General features: G+C 47.5%; 1 protein-coding gene across 3 annotated transcripts in view; it reads left to right on the forward strand.

Annotated features, from left to right (window-relative positions):
- Positions 1–6289, forward strand: part of LOC132824033 (RING finger protein 145-like) — a 45505-nt gene extending 39216 nt beyond the window's left edge. For all 3 annotated transcript variants that reach the window (XM_060838327.1, XM_060838380.1, XM_060838466.1), the window contains exons 9-10: positions 2309–2665; positions 5445–6289. In XM_060838327.1, the coding sequence (XP_060694310.1) occupies positions 2309–2665; positions 5445–6140 (1053 nt within the window). In that variant the 3' untranslated portion in view covers positions 6141–6289. The remainder of the gene's footprint in view (positions 1–2308; positions 2666–5444) is intronic.
- Positions 6290–23918: the final 17629 nt, after the last annotated feature.

Genomic DNA, 23918 nt, shown 5'->3' on the forward strand with positions numbered 1-23918 from the left:
AGGCAAGTAGAATGGGGTTGTGAAACATATCGGCCATGATCAAATGCTAGAACATGCATTTGACTGAGTAGCCTAATTCTGCCGCTGTATCTTATAGCCTTATGGTAAACAAGGACAGCCAGGTACGTGGGAGATAAATGCTTCACAGTCCCTCATCATTTTAAGTATTTTCTGCCCCTCAGACTAGTCTTAAAGACCAGAATAAATGATAAATCTAACGAAGCTACCACTGATGAGTACAAGATGATTCAATCCCCCACTCGCTACTCTCTGCCATCACACCCTCTTCCTCCCCCCATCCCACCCACTCACGCCCTCCCTCTCGCACCTTTCCCCGACTCTCAATCTCCTTCCCCCTTCATGCCCTCCCCCCAATCATGCCTCGCCCCCCACTCACGCCCTCCATCCCCCACTCACACCCTTCACATCCCCCCAAATCTCACCCTCCAGCCCCCACTCTCGCCCTCCACCCCCCACCACTCTCACCCTCCACCACCCCACTCTCGCTCTCAACCCCCCCACTCTCATCCTCAACCCCTCCTTCTCTCGCCCTCTACCCCCTTCTCTCACCCTCTACCCCCTTCTCTCACCCTCTACCCCCTTCTCTCACCCTCTACCCCCTTCTCTCGCCCTCTACCCCCTTCTCTCACCCTCCACCCCCCTTCTCTCACCCTCCACCCCCCTTCTCTTGCCCTCCACCCCCCTTTCTCTCGCCCTCCACCCCCCTTCTCTCGCCCTCCACCCCCCTTCTCTCGCCCTGCACCCCCCTTCTCTCGCCCTGCACCCCCCTTCTCTCGCCCTCCACCCCCCTTCTCTCGCCCTCCACCCCCCTCTCTCTCGCCCCCCCCCCCCTCTCTCGCCCTCCACCCCCCCTCTCTCGCCCTCCACCCCCCCCTCTCTCGCCCTCCACCCCCCCCTCTCTCGCCCTCCACCCCCCCTCTCTCGCCCTCCACCCCCCCCTCTCTCGCCCTCCACCCCCCTTCTCTCGCCCTCCACCCCCCTTCCCTCGCCCTCCACCCCCCTTCTCTCGCCCTCCACCCCCCCTTCTCTCGCCCTCCACCCCCCTTCTCTCGCCCTCCACCCCCCTTCTCTCGCCCTCCACCCCCCTTCTCTCGCCCTCCACCCCCCTTCTCTCGCCCTCCACCCCCCTTCTCTCGCCCTCCACCCCCCTTCTCTCGCCCTCCACCCCCCTTCTCTCGCCCTCCACCCCCCTTCTCTCGCCCTCCACCCCCCTTCTTCTCTCGCCCTCCCCCCCCCTTCTCTCGCCCTCCACCCCCCTTCTCTCGCCCTCCACCCCCCTTCTCTCGCCCTCCACCCCCCTTCTCTCGCCCTCCACCCCCCTCTCTCGCCCTCCACCCCCCTTCTCTCGCCCTCCACCCCCCTTCTCTCGCCCTCCACCCCCCTTCTCTCGCCCTCCACCCCCCTTCTCTCGCCCTCCACCCCCCTTCTCTCGCCCTCCACCCCCCTTCTCTCGCCCTCCACCCCCCTTCTCTCGCCCTCCACCCCCCTTCTCTCGCCCTCCACCCCCCTTCTCTCGCCCTCCACCCCCCTTCTCTCGCCCTCCACCCCCCTTCTCTCGCCCTCCACCCCCCTTCTCTCGCCCTCCACCCCCCTTCTCTCGCCCTCCACCCCCCTTCTCTCGCCCTCCACCCCCCTTCTCTCGCCCTCCACCCCCCTTCTCTCGCCCTCCACCCCCCTTCTCTCGCCCTCCACCCCCCTTCTCTCGCCCTCCACCCCCCCTCTCTCGCCCTCCACCCCCCTTCTCTCGCCCTCCACCCCCTTCTCTCGCCCTCCACCCCCCTTCTCTCGCCCTCCACCCCCCTTCTCTCGCCCTCCACCCCCCTTCTCTCGCCCTCCACCCCCCTTCTCTCGCCCTCCACCCCCCTTCTCTCGCCCTCCACCCCCCTTCTCTCGCCCTCCACCCCCCTTCTCTCGCCCTCCACCCCCCTTCTCTCGCCCTCCACCCCCCTTCTCTCGCCCTCCACCCCCCTTCTCTCGCCCTCCACCCCCCTTCTCTCGCCCTCCACCCCCCTTCCCTCGCCCTCCAGCCCCCCTCCCCTGGCCCTCCACCCCCCTCTTCCCTCGCCCTCCACCCCTCTCCCCTGGCCCTCCACCCCCCCTTCCCTCGCGGTCTACCCCCCTTCTCTCGCCCTCCAACGCCCCCCATGCCCTCTCCACTACTCACTTCCTTTTCTCTCTCTCTCTCTCTCCCCCCCCCCCCCCCCCCCCCACTCCACTCATGCCCTCTCTGAGTTTGCCCCCTCACTGGTGTATTATGCCATATTGTGACTGAAACTCCTTCCTCCAGGTTACTGGGACTATCTTCATCTACGGGCTGTTTGTGACCGAGGACCTGAGGAGGGAGCCCATCGAGAACCTGGAGGACGTCATCTACTACGTCAACAGCTCGTGCCGGGTCCTGGAGTTCCTCGTGGCGGTGTGCGTCGTTGCCTACGGCGTGGTGGAGTCCATCTTTGGGGAGTGGAGCTGGATGGGCGCCTCGGTCATCGTCGTGCACTCTTACTTCAACGTCTGGCTGCGCGCCCGCGCTGGCTGGAACAGCTTTGTCCTCCGCAGAGAGGCCGCCCAGAAGATCAGCTCTTTGCCCTGCGCCACCCAACAACAGCTTGCTGACTACGCTGACGTCTGTGCCATCTGCTACCAGGTAGGTCTCTGCACCTCCAATGGGCTGGGGAGGGGGGTTTCGGGAAGACGATGCAAATGTAGGATGGTGAGGGCACATAGGATGTTGAGGAACCCAATTCACAGGATTACTTGCCTTTGGGTGGTTAGCACTGTTGCTTCATGGCGCCAGGGACCCGTGTTCGATTCCACCCTCCGGCAACTGTCTGTGTGGGGTTTGACCATTCTCACCGTGTCTGCATGGGCAATGTAAATAACGTGGGGGGGGGGAGGGGCGCGATGGCTTGGACTGTTAATCCAGAGAACCAGTGAGGACCTGGATTCGAAACCTGTCACAGCAGATGGTGGAATTTAAATTCAGTAAATGTCTGGAATTAAGAGTCTTGTGACGACCAGGAAATCATTGTTGATTGTCGGAAAACCCATCTGATTCATTATTGTCCTTTAGGGAAAGAAACTGCCATCTTTACCTGGTCTGGCCTACATGCAGTCCAGACCTATAGCAATGTGGCTGACTCTTAACTGTCCTTTACCCAGGTCCTGTTAACAAGCAAGAAAGAAAATGCTTCCTGGTTCGACAGGGTGGCTCAGTGATTAGCACTGCTGCCTTACAGTGCCAGGTTTGATTTCAACCTCGGGCGACTGTTTGTGTGGAGTTTGCTCATTCTCCCTGTGTCTGCATGGGTTTCCTCTCACAGTCCAAAGATGTGCAGGTTAGGTGAATTTGTCACGGTAAATTGCCCATTGTTTAAAGGTAATTATAGGATAATAGGGTAGGGGAATGGGTGTGGGTGGGTTATTCTTCAGAGGGTCAGTGTGGACTTGTTGGTTAGAAGAGCTTGTTTCCACACTGCAGGGATTCTCTGGTTATATAACTAGTCCCACATGCAAGTTGCTCGTGTTTGGAAAGCCTTTTTGTTTTCGCGATGTTGGTGGTTGGGACTAATGTTGGGGTGGACGAAACAAGCCCAAATATTGCAGATGCTTTACATCAGAACTTAAAACAAAGGAGAAGCTAAGCAGGTCAGTCAGCACCGTGGAGAGAAACAGAGTTCATGTTTCCGGCCCAGTGATCCTTCAGCAGTTCTGGAGACTGAGGTGGGGAAATGATGGGTGTAATACTAAGAAAAGGCGGGAGAAGCAAGTGGAATGGAAAGGAAGGGTTAGCGACTGAGGGAGATTGGAGATCAACTGAGGTGAGGGCATCTTCACTTTCCCTACAGTCTGCTTCAATCCCAAATATACCATCTTCATAAGTAACCTTTTCAGCTGATTCCGAGGATGTTCAGGACTGACGTATAAAGAGAGACTGGATCAGTTAGGACTATATTCTGTGGATTTTTAAAGAACAAGGGGCAATCTCATTGAAGCCTAGATGATTCTAACAGGACTAGACGGGTTAGATGCACGAAATACGTTCCCAGTGGTGAGGGACCCCAGAACCAGGGTTCACGGTCTAAAGATAAAGAAGAGCCATTTTAAGACTGAGATCAGGAGAAATGTCTTCGCCCAAAGAGTGGGATCCTGTGGAATCTTCCACAGTGGAGAATGGTTGAGGCCAATATGTTGAAGTTTTCAGTAAGGCGTTAGACATAGGGATCTTTGAGAAGATTTATAGCTCAGTTTGATGAAAAGTCTGTAAGTTATCTCGCTGATCTTGAAGGTTTGTTTTCAGACATTTCGTTACCATGATTAGGTAACATCATCAGTGAGAGTCTTTGGAAATGACATCACTTACCTTAAGAAACCAAGACATACCACCAGCGTTTCACCAGATGATGTTACCTAGTATGGTGACGAAATGTCTGAAAACAAATCTTCAAGCTCAGTGAGCTAACTTACAAACTTATATTTCTTATGGCTAAAGGTATCAAAGGATATGGGGAGCAAGTGTGAGAGATGTTTTGCATGATCAGCCATGAAGGCTACTCCTGTTCCTGTTTCCTACATTCCTGTATTCTCAATCTCAGCGTCACAGTGAAGGTACGCCCAGAGTTTTTTGTTTTCTTGGGGATTGGGAGTCACAAGTGGGGCTGTCCCTAATTGCACTTGAGAAGGTGGCGATGAGCTGTAGGTTGACCCACATTCCTGTTGGGCAAAGTTGGGGGGATTCCAGGGAGTTTGACCCAGTGACACTGAAGAAATGGCAATATATTTCCAAGTCAGATGGGGAGTGGCTCCGAGGGGAACCGGCAGCTTGTAGTCTACTGCCTTCGCCCTTCTTGATAGTAGAGTTTACAAGTTTTGAAATAATTAATATATTACGCCAAGTAACTTTCAAAATGATTTGGTTACCTTGTCCAACAACTTGGTACCAGTCTAATGTAAGCAAATACCCTGAACAAGTTTAAATGCTACTCTATATCAATGCTGATCAGATGGAAGAAAGTAAATTCCATCAAGATGATAGTTATAAATCTAACTTAAAAAAAAAGCCATTTGAAATTCCAGCAGTGGTTATCTGTAGCTTATACAGTAATACTGTGTGTGTAATCTTCCAGTTAATAGGAACCACATTTTTGTTCCATCGCCCACACTTTGAGTAGCAAAAGATTGTGAGACAAACATTTCTGTTTGGAAACATTCCCTAGTTTGCATATCAGAGAGTACAGGATTTGTTATGATCGTATGGTGCTGCCGAAGGAACTTTAGTGAGTTGCTACAGTGCATCTTGTAGATGGTACACACTGTTGCTCCTGAGCATCGGTGGTGCAGGGTATGGAGGTTAACATGTTTGTGGCTGTTATTGTTGGATGCTGATTGCTGTTTGTCTCATTTCAATTTTTTTTTCCCCCGCTCAGGGTATGAGGGCTGCTGTTGTAACAGTTTGCGGACATTATTACCATTCATCGTGTCTCCGGCGCTGGCTGTATGTCCAAAAAACATGTCCCATGTGCCATCAGTTCATAAAGCCATCGCCCCCTCCACCTGAACCTCCTCAGCAGACAGAGGAGGAGGGACAGATTCATGACCAACAGCCAGTCCTTCAGGGAGACAATGAAGCAACTGGGACAGCAGTGCCTTTGGGAGGTGATGAGGAACAAACCGAGGCCCCAGACTTTGGGCCTAGCTCCAGCGGAGATGGCGAACTGCAATGTGATGGTCAGGGAAAGGTCACAAGCCAGGTCGAAGGTGAGGATTCTTACCAGAGGGCAGAACCTGAAAAATCCCAGACTCCAAAGGGAGGCTGGCATCTTGGAATTCCAGAATTGGAAGAAAACAATTCCGCGGACGGAATGGACTTGGTTGAAATAGAGAGAGAAAATGAAAAGGAGAGCCCGGACTGTGGGAAAACTCCTTCCAAGGAACTGAGCCTCCTGTCTGGCGCAGGCGGAGAGAGTCAACAGGACACTGTGTGCAATGAGTCAGCAAATCGAGATGTTAAACCTCTTCCAGACAAAGCAGGAATGCCAGCAGACATCAGGGATTCTTCACCAATCTCCACAAGGAACCAACCCTCAGAAATAGAACTGACTTTGCATGATGAAGAAAGTTGACCTTGTTACGACTTGGCAAGACAGGCGAGAATGAAAGGATATAAACTATGTTCCTGTTAAAACAGAATTGGTTTGTGTTGCCATTCAGCTTGTCCACTCAACATGTGTGTACATACATTCATATATATGTATAAAAAATTGATCTCTGACCTTTGACTGTCCTTCGGTGGCAGCTATCTTGGAAATCCCCAGTTTTCAGAGAAGTCAGGAAAGGGTCAAAGTTGATCGAACCTGGCCTCATTCAAGTGAACACATTGAGAAGTGTTTCACCGAGGTTGCTGTTGGTTGAAGGCTTGCTGGTAGTCCAAGCTACCAAGGAGTGACCCAGCGAAAGTAGGTGTCTCCACTACTAACCCTGTGTTCTTGGTTTGATTTTATTTGTTTGTGCAGTTGGGAATCATTGGTAGGGCAGGCATTCATTGCCTCATTCCTAACAGTCTTTGGCAAGATGGTGGTAAGTGGCCATCTTGAATAGCTGCAGTTCTCGGGCATTTGAGCACTCTCAGTGCTTTTAGGAAGCAAACCCAGGATTTTGACACAGCGACAGTGAACGAACAATGATGTTTATCCCAATGTATACCATCTACATGATATATTGCAGAAAATCACCAAAATTCCAGGGGCCTTTTCAAGGTTGCAATTGTACCAGCCTCCACCACTTCCTCTGGTAGCTCATTCCATATACTCACCACTCTCTGGGTGAAGAAGTTACCCTTTAGGTCCCTTTTAAATCTTTCCCCTCTCACCTTAAACCTATGCCCCCCTAGCTTTGGACTCTCCAACCCCAGGGAAAAGATCTTGCCTATTTACCTTGTCCCCATATTCCTTGTGATTTTATAAACCTCTGTAAGGTCAACTCTCAGCCTTCAATGCTCCAGGGAAAATAACCCCACCCTATTCAACCTCTCTCTACAACTAAAATCCTCCAGCCCTGACAACATCCCTGTTAATCTTTTCTGAACCCTTTCAATTTTCACAAAATCCTTCCTATAGGAAGGAGACCAGAATTGCATGCAGTAATCCAAAAGTGGCCTAACCAATGTCCTGTGCAACCGCAACTCTCTTTTCCTGTCGTAACCCTCGATTCCCTGACTGACTGACCGACAGAGCTGCGATAGACAGAATTTTTAGTGATGTTAAGTAAAGGCTAGCTCTCGAAAGTAGATACCCTGGCACAACCAGGAGCTGTATTTGTAAAGAATAGGAGTAGTGGTTATGAACTGGATTTGTTGTGCTATGTTGAATGTGTCAGGATGTAAAGTCCCTCACTGAATAACGAGGCACTAACCTTCAATTTCCCTAGAGCTTCTTTGAGTGGGAGTGGGAAGTGAAAGGTGGGCAAGGGTGGAACTAGTGCTGTCTGCAGCCAGGTTTGCCCCCTCTTCCCGATACTCTCCAACTTCACCTGATTTCCATCCACCTCTACCCTTTCACAAACTCTCCCTGACAATGCTGAAAACCCTCCGAGGGAGGAAGGGGAAGAGGCCTGCGCTGCTGTGCATTTAGATGGCCACTGATCTGTGTTTTGAGTTCACCTCAGGTGCCGTAACCCTTTACCTCTCCACCTATTGGAAAAAACCTGCCTATCCTCAACTTTGATATCTTCAATTGACCCCACCCAGAGCCCCGGATGAGCTTTGGGGGAATGGAGGGGGTGAATTATCCAGGGGTGTCCTCAGGAACAGTGTAAGGAAAAGATTAACGGTGCTGTGAATAACTCAGGGGAGAAGGATTGTAGCTGCAAGAATGCTTTCTTCAATTTAATTTTGTTTATTTACCTGCTTTTCGGAGGGTCGTTGTGGACTTGTTGTGGGCGGCATGATGGCACAGTGGTTAGCACTGCTGCCTCACAGTGCCAGAGACCCGGGTTCAATTCCCACCTCAGGCAACTGACCGTGTGGAGTTTGCACGTTCTCCCCGTGTCTGCGTGGGTTTCCTCCAGGTGCTCCGGTTTCCTCCCACATTCCAAAGATGTGCGGGTCAGGTGAATTGGCCATGCTAAATTAGGTAGAAGGTAAATGTAGGGGTATGGGTGGGTTACGCTTTGGCGGGTTGGTGTGGACTTGTTGGGCTGAAGGGCCTGTTTCCACACTGTAAGTAATCTAATCTAAATATCCAAATGAGGAAAGAGGTTATTTGACAGATTGAGAATCATCCAGTGGATAGTAGTTTCATGCTCGGACTAATAATTAGGGAGGGGAAGGTGGTAGTTGACAGATCAGGTGACTAATGGCAGGCTGGGTGAGGTGGTTGGAGGTCATGTGATGAGATCTCCTTGGAGATGCCCAACCAGCGTTGACAGCCCTACTGCCTGACCTGACCAACCCAGTTAGTTATGTCCATTTGTTGCTCTGGCCAGATTGCCTCAAAGAAAGAGTTGGATTATGTTGAGTCAAAGCGATGGGGGAACGTTGTGCTTTGCCCCTCCTGCTGACCCTATCATTATTCTCCAGCTCCGGCCTCCAAACTACTGCAGGGAGAAGCCCCAGCCGAAAGCAGGAGAGGATCATGGTCAAGGAAATTTCTGGAATTCTTACCATTTGTAATCCAGGTCCAGAAGGTCTGGGTGAGGTTGTGATCATCGATGTTTGAGATGCAGGAATTCAGTCATCATTTAGCTAAAGGACACCACATTGTGCCTTTGTCCTGTCTCCTCCTCCTTCTCTGCCTTGTATTCTATAACTTTAACATGAAGGTTTGATCTGTGTGAGCCTTTGGGAATTTGAATTGAACTGAAAGTTTTATTTTATCTCAGTTCGAGTCGTGGCTGTGATTCATTCCTCCTGTTTCCAGTTTTGCATTCTAGCAGATCCTGCGCTGGGTCAGACGCAAACTCCATTAGAGTAGCCTGGAGTTCCCTGCGAAGGCATCTCATGTAACTCTGGCTATTTTCCCAATGACTGTTGGACAGGGCTTCTTAAAGTGGAGGGGTGGGGTGTGCAGGACCCTAAGTGAGGCAATGGACACCATCGAACTCTGGCTAACTATTTTCCTTCATTTGTTAATGGGAGTGTGGACATCGCTAGCTTGGGCCAGCATTTGTTGTCCAGAGGGGGTCAACCACATTGCTGTGGGTCTGGAGTCACATGTAGGCCGGACCAGGTAAGGATGGCAGATTTCCTTCCCTAAATAAAATTGGTGAATAAGGTTGGGCTTTATGATGATTGGCTACGGTTGACATTGGAGCAGTCTATAGTTTGGTTCCAGAATTTTATTAAATTCAAATGTCGCCATCTACCTTCGTTGGGACTCGAGCTCGTCCATGGGTATGACCTCCAAGCCCCCACCTCCCCACCGTGACTCCCAACTGCTGCACTCCTACCTGTGCAGACAGCTCCCCTGCCCCCAACCCCCCAACCCTGGGGCTCCCTTCTCACATCTCTGATGGTAGTGATAACTTTGAAGCCTTGAAATGGGATAGTGACAGCGTTTGAGAAGTGTTGATGTAGCAGGTTCCAGGGGTGCAAGCTGACCGAATTGTTAAATTGTTGGAAATTATCAATGTCATAGACAAATAATTTTCTCAGTAGAGAATTGAGAACAAAGATTATTAATTTAAAACTATTGCTGAGCTGTTCAGGAGAGGGGGACTGTTGTCTAAAATGTTTTAAATTCATTCACGGGATGTGGGTGACACTGGTTGGCTCAACATATATTGCCCATCGGGCAGTTAAGAATCAACGACATTCCTGTGGGTCTGGAGTCACGTGTAAGTCACACCAGGTAAGGATGGCAACTTTCTTCTCTGAAGGATGTTAGTGACCCAGATGGCAGGATTTGGACCCACGTCTTCAGAACGTTTCATTGGTTCAGTGATAATACCATTAGGCTAATGTCTCCCCTTAAAGTGGAGAGGAATGAATGCGTGTTCAGGCCAGTGTCAGAAAATTGAATTGTCTAGCCATTGCAGTCTGACAAAAAGCAATGAGAACTCTATGCAAATTGCAACACTGACACTCAGGTAGAGCACTGGGATACCAAATGCTGGGAGAGTCAGCCTCTGTATTTTTTTGTAATAGACCGTCCATTAACTTATTACCAGCATCAGCCAAATGGAAAACTGGCCATAATCACGAAGGGAGTCAGTTTCAATGGCAGACTAAATGAGACTAGCGATATGCAGGACATCAGAATCAGAGGAGTACAGATATCTCGGAGCGCTATGGGACAGGAGGTCATTGCTGAAATGGAGAATGAGCAGGACCCTGGAAGGGAATACACGGGGTTGGAGAATGTTAAAGTTTAAAAGAGGAGAAGTTGGGACTGTTCACCCTGGACAGAAGGCTGAGAGGAGATCTGACTGAGGTATTCAAAATCACGACTGAGCTGGATGGGGTGAACATTTTCTCGCCCAAAAAAAAGACAAGAAGAGAGGGCATGGCTTTAACATAATGTGCAAACAAAGTAAGGTATGGGTGTAGGTTTGCTCGCTGAGCTGGAAGGTTCATTTCCAGACGTTTTGTCACCCTACTAGATAACTTCTTCAGTGAGCCTCCGGGCAAAGCACTGCTGATGATTGCTGCTTTCTATTTATGTGTTTGGCTTTCTTTGGGTTGGTGATGTCATTTCCTGTTCCTTTTCTCAGGGGTTTGTAGATGGGGTCTAACTCAATGTTGATAGAGTTCCGGTTGGAATACCTATACACAGCTATACTGTATATTCAAAAAGAACAGATACCCAGTGAACACAACCTCAACCTGAACAACAAATCTTCTCAAAACGCACTAAAGTAAGGTATTGTGAGACAAAAAAACTTGTCTGTTAGTAAGTAGTTAGTGTACAGAATGCGCCATGCAGAAATGTAGAGAAAACAGGTTCAACTGAGGCATTCAAGAGGGACCCTGGATGATTATTTGGATAGTAATGATGTGTGGATATGTAGAGGTTGCTACAGGATAATCAAGCCAGTGCAGGCATGATGGAGCGAATGGCCTCTTTCTGCACTGTACTAATTCTGAGATCCTGTGAAAGATTGCAGTGTTTCTTGACCAAGAATGTACTTAAGATCAATAAGGGAACCTATGACGCCAACATCTGTCAAAGAACTGAAACTTGCTGCAGGGTCTACTGGGGAAGGAAGTCATGATCTGCAATGGAAACCATGTACAGCAGACACCAGAAATGGCTCAACAAATATCACTCCCATTGATGACGGTGCAAAATCCTGCAAAGGCACTGGCTTGAGAGATTCTCCAATGTCAGTGACCTCTCCCTGACCAATGTTCCTAAGGCACTTATTACTATCAGACAGCAGTGTTGGGTAGACATCGTTGACCATGTGCCTGACACAAGGCCCACACAACAAGCTGTCTACTCTAAGCTTTGTTATGACAAGCGGTTACCAAGAGGGCAGAGGAAGTGCCTCAAAGACATCCTCAAAATTTCCCTGAAAACATGCAACATCCCCAGCAACTGGCGGGAGTCACTGCTCAGACTGGAAGGGGGCGAACCACTTTGAGCGGCTCAGACAGCCTGAATGGAGGCCAAGCGGAAGGAGCATGTGATAGCCTTGGAATCCCACCCACCCACTTCAGCAGGCAGCCCTCCAATCTGTCTGTAGCAGGGTTTGTAGGACTCGACACCTTAGGATCCTTAACTCCAGGGTGGAGGAAGGTCATCCTCAATCCTGGGGGTCTGCATGGGAAAACGATGATGACTTGGTGCGAGATTTGAATGGTTTTGAGTTTACAGAAGGTGGAAGATGGAAGTCCGGTCAAGAGTGTGTTGCTCCTTGGATTATGGAGACTACCACAGGTTTAGAAAACTGACAGTGACAGGCCAGTTCAAAAGAGAGGGAGGCAAAGAATGGGTTATTATAGACTGATTGGCATCACATCTATTACTGAAAAGATTTTGGAATCAATTATTGAGGAAGTAATAACAGTATGTATGGAAAATCATGATCTAGCCAAAGAGTCAGCATGACTTGATGAAAACAAAACTTGTATCTGACTAATTTATTAGCTTTTTTTCCAAGATAAAGTGGATAGAGGGGATTTCCAGAGGGGGGTTCAACAATGTACCTCACAAAAGATTAAGTCATCAGGTAAGAGCCCACTGTGTTGGAGGATTGGTGCGTGGGCAAGATTCTGGGTAATCCAAGATGGAGGAACGGGAAAAATTTCTGGCTGTAACAGCTGCTCCTTTTTTGAGGTATTTTAGGTGCTGGAGGTGATTTCTCGTATTACAGGAACAGCAATTACTGTTTCATATGCTGTTGCAAAGTCAAAACAACAGCAGTTTTAAAAGGGAGAAGAACAGACAAAGGAAGCACATGTTGAGGTCAGTGCAGGAGAGAGAGAGACCTTTGCTGTTTGAATTCAAGTATTGCTGGACATTGTGCATCTGGGAAAATTATCAAACAGTGAAATTCACAACTAATCTTGGAGGATGGAATGAGCTGCGAGAGGAGGTGGTGGAGGCTGGTACAATTGAATCTTTAAGAGACATTTGGATCGGTATATGATTAGGAAGGGTTTGGAAGGATATGGGCCGAGTGCTGGCAAGTGGGACTAGATTGGGTTGGGAAATCTGGTCGGCATGGACGGGTTGGATGGAAGGGTCTGTTTCCATGCTGTACATCTGTATGACTCTATGAGCAACAGGGGTGGTTTTCTTCAGGTTGCCATCCTGTGACCATTGGGCTTCTACAGGGATCAGCCCTCGGGCCACAACAGTTTACAATATAAATGTCTTGAAAGAAGGAAGTGAAAGCACTATAGTCAAATTTGCAAACAACACAAAAGTGGAAAGGCAAGTTGCAAATGGGATTAAAAACAGTTCTTTGAGAGATATATTGCTATGTTAAGTAAGTGTATAGGAGCTGGGAGGTCATGTTGCGGTTATACAGACATTGGTTCGGCCATCTTTGGAATATTGCATACAATTCTGGTCTCCCTGCTACAGGACGTATGGCCAGACAGGCTGTTCAAAATGATGGATTACGGAAATGGGCAGTAACAAGGATTGGTGCTGGGCCCTCTACTTTTTGTCATTTATATAAATGATTTGGATGTGAGCCTAAGGTACAGGTAGTAAGTTTGCAGATGACACTGAAATTGGAGTGTAGTGGACAGCAAAGAAGGTTACCTCAGATTACAATGAAATCTTGACTAGATGGGCCAATGGGCTGAGAAAGAGCAGATGGAGTTTAATTTAGATAAATGCGAGGTGCTGCATTTTGGGAAAGCAAATCTTAGCGGGACTTATACACTTAATGGTAAGGTCCTAGGGAGTGTTGCTGAACAAAGAGACCTTGGAGTACAGGTTCATAGCTCCTTGATAGTGGAGTCGCAGGTAGATAGGATAGTGAAGAAGGTGTTTGGTATGCTTTCTTTATTGGTCAGAGTATTGAGTACAGGAGTTGGGAGGTCATGTTGCAGCTGTACGGGACGTTGGTTAGGCCACTGTTGGAATATTGCGTGCAATTCTGGACTCCTTCCTATCGGAAAGATGTTGTGAAACTTGAAAGGGTTCAGAAAAGATTTACAAGGATGTTGCCAGGGTTGGAGGGTTTGAGCAATAGGGAGAGGTTGAATAGGCTAGGGTTGTTTTCCCTGGAGTGTTGGAGGCTGAGGGGTGACCTTATAGAGGTTTATAAAATCATGAGGGGCATGGATAGGATAAATAGACAGTCCTTTCCCTGGAGTGGGCAGTTCAGAACTAGAGGCCATAGATTTAGGGTGAGAGGGGAAAGATATAAAAGAGACTTAAGGGGCAACCTTTTCACACAGAGGGTGGTACGTGCATGGAATGAGCTGCCAGAGGATGTGGTGGAGGCTGGTACAATTGCAACATTTAAGAGGCATTTGGATGGGTATATGAATAGGAAGGATTTGGAGGGATATGGGCTGGATGCTGGCAGGTGGGACTAGATTGCATTGGGATATCTGGTCGGCATGGACGGGTTGGACCGAAGGGTCTGTTTCCATGCTGTACATCTCTATGACTATGCACTTGAATTGGAATTGAATATAATCAGACTAAATGCGATCTCCAGGATAATCGAACCTCGGGTTGTTTACCAGACCCGGCGAGGGGGATGGGCTCACACCCTTATTTGGAAAGGGCTATCTGACCTCCGTGTTCCCAACACCACCGGGAATGGATGCCCAAGGACCACACTGCCATCGAAATTTTCCACACCTGGTTGGGCCTATCAATCAGGGTAATCAAGTCCTGATTTATATATTGGAGGACATTAAAGATCCTCCCAAAAGAGCTGGAGCAACTTTTAAGTATAAGAATCGTCGCAACACCATCCTCAGGAGCAGTACGTCGAGAGCAATCATTGCGTGAAGAAGATAGCCCAGGACCACTGGGAGAAGACGATGAGACGATTATTGCCACGTGGGTCAAGTCCACAATGTAGTGTGGTGGGATATGATCGTCCGGAGTTAAGTTAAAGCATGAGATAGTTGATTAGATTTATAGTGTAAATTATTGGTTTATTGTGTATATTGTTGTTATAGTATTAATTGTGTTAAATATGATTGTTTATTAAGAGTTGACACAGCTTCTTTGCTAGATATGAGTTAAACGTGCTGTGTGACAGGTACAACAGAAGAATGTTAGGGAATTTGAAAGGGTGCAGAAAAGATTTACAAGGATGTCTGTGCTAAGGGAGAGGCTAGGTTTATCTTCCCTGAAGCATTGGAGGCTGAGGGGTGACCTCACAGAAGTTTACAAAGTTGTGAGGGGCATGGATAGGGTGGATAGTCAAGGTCTTTTCCCTGGGGTGGGGGGAGTCCAAAACTAGAGGGTATAGGTTTCAGGTGGGAGAGGAAAGATTTGAAAGAGACCTAAAGGGACGACCTTTTAATGCAGAGGGTGGTGTGTGTATGGGATGAGCTGTCAGACAAAGTGGTGGAGGCTAGTACAATTACATTTAAGTGGTTAAATGATGAGGAAGGATTTAGAGGAAAATGGACGGAATGCTGACAATTGGAACTAGATTAATTGAGGAAATCTGGTTGGCATGGATGAGGTGGAGCAAAGGGTCTGTTTGCATGCTGTACATCTCAAAGTGGACAAAAGTTGGCAAATGGAGAACGTTGGGAAAGTGTGAATTTTTCATGTGGGAGCAAGAACCAAAAGAATAGAATATTATTTAAATAAGGAAAAGGTGTAGAAAGCTGCAAAGAAATGGGGGTTACTTGAATATGAAACATGGGAAGATAGCCCACAGGTGCACTAGGTTATCAGGAAGACTAATGGAATGTTAGCCCTTATTTCAAGGGGGTTGGAAGTACAAGAGTAGGGAAGTCTCACTGCAACTGTGCAAGGTGCTGGGGAGACCAGCTCTGGAGTGCTCTCCTTATCTCAGGAAATGCATTATTTTATTGGAGGGAGTTAACTGAAGATTCACTAGGATGATCCATGGTTGGCAGGGTTTGTCCAATGAGCTAAGATTAAACAATACTGACTGGGGTTTAGAAGAATCAGAGGTGATCTCATTAAAAAACATCAAGGATTCTGAAGGAGTTTAACAGGGTGAATGCTTCCCCTCCCCCCGGGAGAGTCTAGGACTAGGTAGCATAGTCTCAGAATAAAGGGACATCAATTAAGGTGAAGATAAGGAATAATTTCTATTCTTTACAGGGTTCTAAGTGTTTGGAATTCCTTGTCATAGCTGTGAAGGCAAAGTCCTTATTTATATTTAAGGCTGCAATAGATTTTGATCAGTAGGGAAACCTAGGGTAAAGGGGAACAGACAGGAATGTGGATGTGAGCAATATCGGATTAGACATGATCCTACCGAAAGGCAGAGCAGGCTCGAGGGGGCCAGATGGTTCCAATTTCTCATGATCTTTTGGAGTAGTCCAGCCTCAGGGTAACAAAGAGCTGGGTGAGGATTGTGGAGGAAGAAGATCTTGAAGCTGAGTTGGTATGGTACTGTGCCACAGAGGTAGGATCACATGGTCTTGATGTTGGAGAATGACTGACTAATGTGGGAATCTCAGCCCTAGTTTGAGTCATTGTCATTCAGTCATAGAGTCCTACAGCACAGAGACAGGTCTTTTGATCCAAACTGGTTCATAGCGACCAAAATGTCCATCAACGCTAACCTCATTTCTCTGCTCTTGGCCCATATTCTTCTTCTCCACCCTGGAGGCTTCCTGCCTCTATTCCTGATGAAGGGCTTTTGCCCGAAACGTCAATTTTCCTGCTCCTCGGATGCTGCCTGACCTGCTGTGCTTTTTCAGCACCACTCTGATCTAAACCCATATTCTTCTCAACCTTTCCTGTCCGTTGTGTTGATGAATGATCTGACAATGATCAGGGAGGGCAAGTCTCCACATTCTTAAGTTCTACTGACTGACTGAGGCCTAGGAATATCCTGAGATTGAGGGAAGAGGGGAAGGTACATCAGCGGATGCTCACACTGCATGTCCAAATCCAACAAAGGTTAATGGGTATTGTAATATATTGGAAGGAGCTTTGAGCTGAGAGGTGATTGTTTGAAAGTTTCTACACTGTCCACTAGATGGAGCAGCTGAACCAGGATTTGGTTCTCCTTGGTCAGAGAGTGACTATAACCACAGAGTTAAACAGAATCTCTGCCGCAAACATCTGTCCAGTTTAAATTCATAATCGCAAGCTGCGGTTTTGAGGAACTTGTGATGTTCTAATCAAATATACAAGCTGAATAATCTCCAACGTTTCTAAGGTTTTTGGATGAGGTGTCAGCTCAAGATGTCCTCAGCTGAATGTGAATGATTTCAGGGCAAGTTTTGATGAAGACCTGTGAGTGGTTGTGTCAATGTTTATTGCCAACAAGTGTACCCTGGCCTATATTTATCCTCCTCCGGCATTACCGAAGCATTTCTGTATTGCCTCTGTGAAAACAATGCAGTCTTCCCATATCCGATGTGCTTTCTCAACCTTTCTAGCGTTTTCCCCCTCACCCCCACCACCACCACTCAAACAGATGGAGCCGTCAATTATGTCTGGGGACTCTGTTCTCCAAAACCTCTACCCTCCCTTCCCTCCAAAAAGCAGGAATGAGTACTCCTTATCCTCAACCTTGGAATGCAGGTTCATAGTTTCTTGAAAGTGGAGTCGCAGGTAGGTAGGATAGTGAAGAAGGTGTTTGGTATGCTTTCCTTTATTGGTCAGAGTATTGACTATAGGAGTTGGGAAGCCATATTGCTATACAAGACCTTGGTTAGGCCACTTTAGAATTCTGCATTCAATTCTGATCTCGTTACTACAGGAAGGATGTTGAAAAGCTTGAAAGGGTTCAGAAAAGATTTGCAAGGATGTTGTCAGGGTTGGAGAGTTTGAGCTACATGGAAGGGCTGAGTAGGCTGGGGGCTGTTCTCCCTGGAACGTTGGAGGCTGAGGGGTGACCTGATAGAGATTTTTACAATCATGAGGGGCATGGATCGGATAAATAGACAAGTTCTTTTCCCCAGGATGAGGAAGTCCTAAACTTGAGGGCATAATTTAAAGACGAGGGGAAAGATTTAAAAAGGACATAAGGGGCAACTTTCTCATGCAGGAGGTGGTGCGGGAATGGAATGAGCTGATTGAAGAAGTGGTGGAGGCTGGTACAGTTACAACATTTAAAAGGCATCTGAGTAGGTATATGAATGTGAAAGGTTTAGAGGGGTATAGGTCAAGTGCTAGCAAATGGGACTAGATTAATTTAGGATATCTGATCAGCATGGACGAGTTAGACTGAAGGGTCTGTTTCTGTACTATACATCTCTGTGACTCTATGATGCTGACAGGCCCTGCTGGGCTTCTCCGGCAAGTTTCTGTTTTTGATTCTGATTTCCAGTGTCTGCAGTTCTTTGTTTTGCTTTGGAGTGCTGTCAGATCAGCCACAATCCCATTGAATGGCAGAGAAGACTTGATGGGCTGAATGGCCTACTTCAGCTCCTATATCTTACAGGCATTGTGAGATGGAGGATGGACACGGGATGAATTTGCCAACCATAAATTTCACCGTCTCTGGGGTTATCCTGCATTGCTCCCATTTGATTATGCTATTGGTTAATGCTGTTTCATTAACATCTATACAGGCCCTTCCAATATTATTTTTCATTCATTGATGGGAGGCAGTTATAAGACCATAAGACATAGGCCATTCGGCCCATTGAGTCCACTCCGCCATTCAATTATGGCTGATGGGCATTTCAACTCCACTTACCCGCATTCTCCCCGTAGCCCTTAATTCCTCGAGTTATTGCTGGTTCAGCCATTATTTATTGCCTGTCCCTAGTTGCCCCTTGTGAAGGTGGGGGGTGAGCTGCCTTGAAGAACTGTAGTCCACCTGCTGTAGGGAGGAGTTCCAGGATTTTGACTCAGTGACAGTGAAGGAACGGCGATATATTTCCAAGTCAGGGTGGTGAATGGCTTGGAGGGGAACTTGGAGGTGGCGGTGTTCCTATAGAATTCCCTCCCTAAACAAACCCCTCCCCACCCCTCACACACTTCTTTTAGGCAGTCCCTAAAACCCCTTAAACCAAGAATTGGTAAACTCTGCAAACAACTCTGTCTTTGGCTTGTCTGACTTTGTAAAGTACCCCATGTTGGAGGTGGTTGTTCTTTCTGGTGTGTTTGAATCATAAAGCCATAGAGCTGTACAGCACAGAAATAGACCCTTCAGTCAAATTTGTCCATACCTTCCAAATATCCTAACGTAACCTAGTCCCATTTGCCAACACCCGGCCCATATCCCTCTAAGTCCGTCCTATTCATATACCCATTCAGATGCCTTTTAAATGTTATAATTGTACCAGCCTCCACCACTTCCTCTGGCAGTTCATTCCATACACGTACCAACCTCTGTGGGAAAAAGTTGCCCCTTAGGTCCCTTTTATATCTTTCTCCTCTCAACCTAAACCTATGCCCTCTAGTTCTGGACTCCCCGACCCCAGGGAAAAGACCTTGCCTATTTACCCTATCCATTCCCCTCATGATTTTATAAACCTGTATAAGGTCATTCCTCAGCCTCCAAAGCTGCAGAGAAAATAACCCCAGTCTATTCAGCCTCTCCCTGTAGCTCAAACCCTCCATTCCTGGCAACCTTCTTGTAAATCTTTTCTGAACCCTTTCAAGTTTCACAACATCTTTCCTATAGGAAGGAGACCAAAATTGGCCTTGGCTCCCATGTGAATCCCTCCCCTTCCTTCATGGTTCAGTCCACATCCCAAATGGATGCCTAGAAGTGGTGCTTCTGTGCTTGTGCCCAAAGGTGTCAGAAAGGCTAGTTTCCAGGACCTGCTGTTCCTGGAGAAGCCACACAGTGTCGCTGTTGAACTGCAAATGACCCATTTTTGCCTTCCCGTCCCCACCACTACAATTTTTCCACACACTCCACTTTGTATTGTTAAAATAAAAACTCCCCAACAAGGTAAACTGCTCACTCGAGGTAAAAACACAAGGACTATTAATGAAAATGTGTAACTGAAAAAGACCCAATCCATCAAATCTTTCATCAAAGATTTTTTTGTTTGTGCATTGGCATTTCTTGCATACACCTTGATGGACATAAAATCGAGGTACAGTCAGAGAGATAAAAGGCCTTGAACCCATCAAGTCTGTGCTGGTCAAAAGTGGCCAACTAATTACATTTTTCGGCATTTGACACAACCTTGTATGCCTTGGCATCACAAGTGCACATCTAAATACTTAGAATCGTAGAATTGCTACAGTGTGGAAACAGGCCCTTCTGATGAGTAACCCATCCAGATCCATTCTCCTACTCTATTATCCTCTGTTTTCCCCTGACTAATGCACCTAACCTACACATACCAGAGCCCTATGGGCAATTTTAGCATGGCCCAAATCACCCTAACCTTCAGAGCTTCGGATTGTGGGAGGAAACCGGAGCACCCGGAGGAATCCCATGCAGATACAAGGAGAATGTGCAAATTCCACACGGTTTCCCGAGGGTGGAATCGAACCTGGGTCCCTGGCAGCAGCGTGAGCCGCCATGCCACCCCCTCCTTCAATGTTATGAGGGTTTCTGTCTCTCCCGCCCTTAGGGGCAGTGAATTCCAGATTTCCACCATCCTCTGGGGGTAAAACTGTTTCTTACATTCCCTTTAAACCTCCTGCTTTTTTTCCTCAGATGGTTCGGCAAAAATGTGTCTTTTTCTGCACAATGTTATTTATTAATGCCCTCCTTGTTCACTCGGTCTCTGGGTAAGACAGTGTTCCACTGTGAACCAGAACTCTGCCTGAACTTGAGGTTTTCCATACATTGTGTACATCAGCTCCACCAGCTGTCTCCTGGGTGCCAGTGATGTGACCTTGGTTGGTGTTTCATTCCTGGAAAGGTAAGCAAAAAATGCTGGAAATACTCCCAACGAGTTCAGAGGCCGCAGGACTGAGGGAAAAGCAGACGTTTCAGATCGATGACCTTTCGTTAGACTTGGAAAACAGTGAAACAGCAACAGGCTGTGAGCAAGTACAGAGACGAGGAAAGAGGGCAGAGCATAGGGACACAAGGACGAGAAGCAGGTATAGGCCATCTGGCCCCTCGAGCCTGCTCCGCCATTCAATCAGATCATGGCTGACCTTTTCATGGACTCAGCTCCACTTACCCGCCCGCTCATCATAACCCTTAATTGTGCTGCTCATAATGTGATCTCCTCTAAGTTAGGGAAACAAAGTGTAAACTGCGTGACTGCTTCACAGAACATCTATGTTCTGCCCTCAAAGGAAACCCTGAGCTTCCAGTTGCCTGCCACTTTAACACACCACCCTATTTTCTGGCCAACATCTGTGTCCCAGTCTTATTGCAGTGCTCCAGTGAAGTTCAGTGCAAGCTGGTAGAACAGCACCCTATTTTCCACCTGGGGATCCTACAGCCCTCTAGGCACAATATTAAGTTTAACTTTGGGGTCTGAACTCCCCCATGTCCTAGCCCCCTACCACACACTCCAGGCCTTGTTATCAGATACTCTGCTATTACACACCACCTATTGTTAGCCACTAACATCTCCATTAACAGCTATTCACCCTCACCAGATCGTTATTGACTCCTCTGTTTGGTCCAACTTTTCTTCTCTCTCTTTGGGCTCTATCTCCACCTATCATTTGCTCCTTAAGCCCCCTCCCCACCCTATCTTCTGTATATAAATTGACATTTTCCTAGCTACCATCAGTTCTGAGGGAGGATCACTGGACCTGAAGCGTTAACTCTGATTTCTCTTCACAGATGCTGTTAATCCTGCTGAGCTTTTCCAGCAACTTCGTTTGTCATTTATAACCCTTAATTCCTTTACTGTTCAAAATTATACCTATCTCTCCCTTAAAAACATTCAACAATTTGTTCACTGTTCAACTGCTTGGAGAAAGTGAGGACTGCAGATGCTGGAGATCAGAGCTGAAAATGAGTTGCTGGAAAAGCTCAGCAGGTCAGGCAGCATCCAAGGAGCAGGAGAAGGGCTTCCTGAAGAAGGGCTCATGCCCAAAACGTCAATTCTCCTGCTCCTTGGATGCTGCCTGACCTGCTGCACTTTTCCAGCAACACATTTTCAACCTCAACTGCTTCACTAGAATCCCTGCAGTGTGGAAACAGGCCCTTTGGCCCAACAAGTCCACACCAACCCTCCAAAGAGTAACCCAGTCAGACCCGTTCCCCGAACCTATTACTCTACATTTACCCCTAACTAATGCACCTAATCTGCATATCCCTGAACACTCTGGGCAATTTAACATGGCCAATTCACTTAACTTGCACATCTTTGAATTGTGGGAGGAAACCGGAGCACCCAGACGAAACCCACGCATACACGGGGAGAATGTGCAAACTCCACACACATAGTCGCCCAAGGTTAGAATTGAACCCTGGTCCCTGGCGCTGAGAGCCACTGGGCAGGGATTTCCACAGATTCACAACCCTTTGCGTGAAGCAGTTCCTCCTCAACTCAGTCCTAAGTCTGCTCCCCTTTAAGTTGAGGCTCTGCCCCTTTGTTCTAGTTTCACCCACCAGCAGAACAAAAGGGGAGGTCGGGGTGGAAGGCAGGGAGACCCCAGCTGTGTTTTTAGGTTGGTGTCTCTGTCAGAGGAAATGGTCTCTCTTTGTTTCCATCTTAAGATAAATAAAATCATTCACTTTGGGTTCCCTGCCTTCAGATAGTGCTGTATTCAAGCTTAGGATGTTCCAATATGCTTTACAGATGATGGAGAAGTTGTGGAGTGCAGCTACTGTTGTCATGTAGGCAGCTCAGCAACAGCCCAGGGTGTGAAGGTTTCCGGATAATCTACTTCCTGGTAAGAACAATGTGAAGGAAGGTGTCTGGTTGAGGGGTCGATCCTGCCCAGGATACCCAGGAGATCCCTCGCTTACTCTTCTTCAAAAAAGACCAAGGGGTCTTTTCCACCTGCCTGGGTCAGCAAGGAAAAGGCTTTGTGTATACAACTCTCCCGAACAGTGCAGCCCTCCCTCAGGGCAGCATTATTCTATGTTTTGTGATATCCAGCATGTTCTCCCTCAGCATTTAGCATAGTACCAACTGAGCCATAATCACCAGCTGATTCAGTTAAAATAAAAGCAATATGCAACAACGGATGGTTCAGATACTGAGGCTCAGGTCAAGAGTAAGAAGGAAGCATAAGTTAGGTGTAGACAATTGGAATAGAGTGAATCTCTTGAAGGGTATAAGGTGTGTATGGCATTCTTAAAAGGGACACCAGGAGGGTCAAAAGGGGATATGAGATAGTCTTCACAGATAAGGTTAAGGATAATCGAAAGAGATTCTGCAAGGACATTAGGAACAACTAGGCAGAGATTAGGGCCTCTTAAAGATCAACAAGATCATCTGTGCATTGAACTACAGAAGATGGGAGAAATACTTGACAAATATTTTGCTTTAGTGTTTACTGTGGAGAAAGAAATGGTGGCTAAAGAACTCTGGGAAATAAGTTTTGATGTCTCAAAATTATAGAAGAGGTGCAGGAGGTCTTAAAAAACATAAAGGCAGATAAGTGTCTGGGATCTGCTCAAGTGTATCCCAGGATGTGTGGGAAGCTAGGGAAGAAATTGCAGGACCCCTAGCAGAGATATTTGTATCATCTACAGCCATGGGCGAGGTGCTGGGGGACTGAAGGGTGGCTAATGTGTGTTTATTTAAGACAGGAAAAACCTGGAAACTATTAACCTAGGATCCTAAGCCTCTCATTAGTGGTGGATAAATTGTAGACATATGATTTACATGCATTTGGAGAGGTAAGGATTGATTAAGGATAGTCAGCATAGATTTGTGCATGGGAAATTGTGGCCCATTGAAGACAGAGTAGATGGAAAGTATTCAGTCTGGAGCTCAGTGCTAGTGGTGTTCCACAGGGATTGGTTCTGGGGCCTCTGCTCTTTGTGATTTTTTTTATAAATGACTTGGATCAGGAAGTGGAAGGGTGGGATGCTAAGTTTGCCGATGACATGAAGTTTGGTGGGGTGGTTGATAGTGTGAAGGGCTGTTGTATGTTGCAACAAGACATTGACAGGATGCAGAGCTGGGCTGAGAAGGAGTTCAACCGAGGAAAGTGGGAAGAGGTTTATTTTGGAAGATCAAATTTTAATGCTGAATACAGAGTGTGGAAGGACAGATGGGTCTTAGGGTCCACGTCCATAGATCCCTCAAAGTTGCCACCCAAGTTGATAAGGTTGTTAAGAAGGCTTATGGTGTGTTGGCTTTCATTATCAGGGGGGATTGAGTTTAAGAGCCATGAGGTTATGCTGCATCTCTATAAACTCTGATTAGACCACATTTGGAATACTGTTTTCAGTTCTGGTCGCCTCAATATAGGAAGGATGTGGAA

The sequence above is a fragment of the Hemiscyllium ocellatum genome, chromosome 1 (genome assembly GCF_020745735.1).
Source record: "Hemiscyllium ocellatum isolate sHemOce1 chromosome 1, sHemOce1.pat.X.cur, whole genome shotgun sequence".
NCBI classification, from domain to species: Eukaryota; Metazoa; Chordata; class Chondrichthyes; order Orectolobiformes; family Hemiscylliidae; genus Hemiscyllium; species Hemiscyllium ocellatum.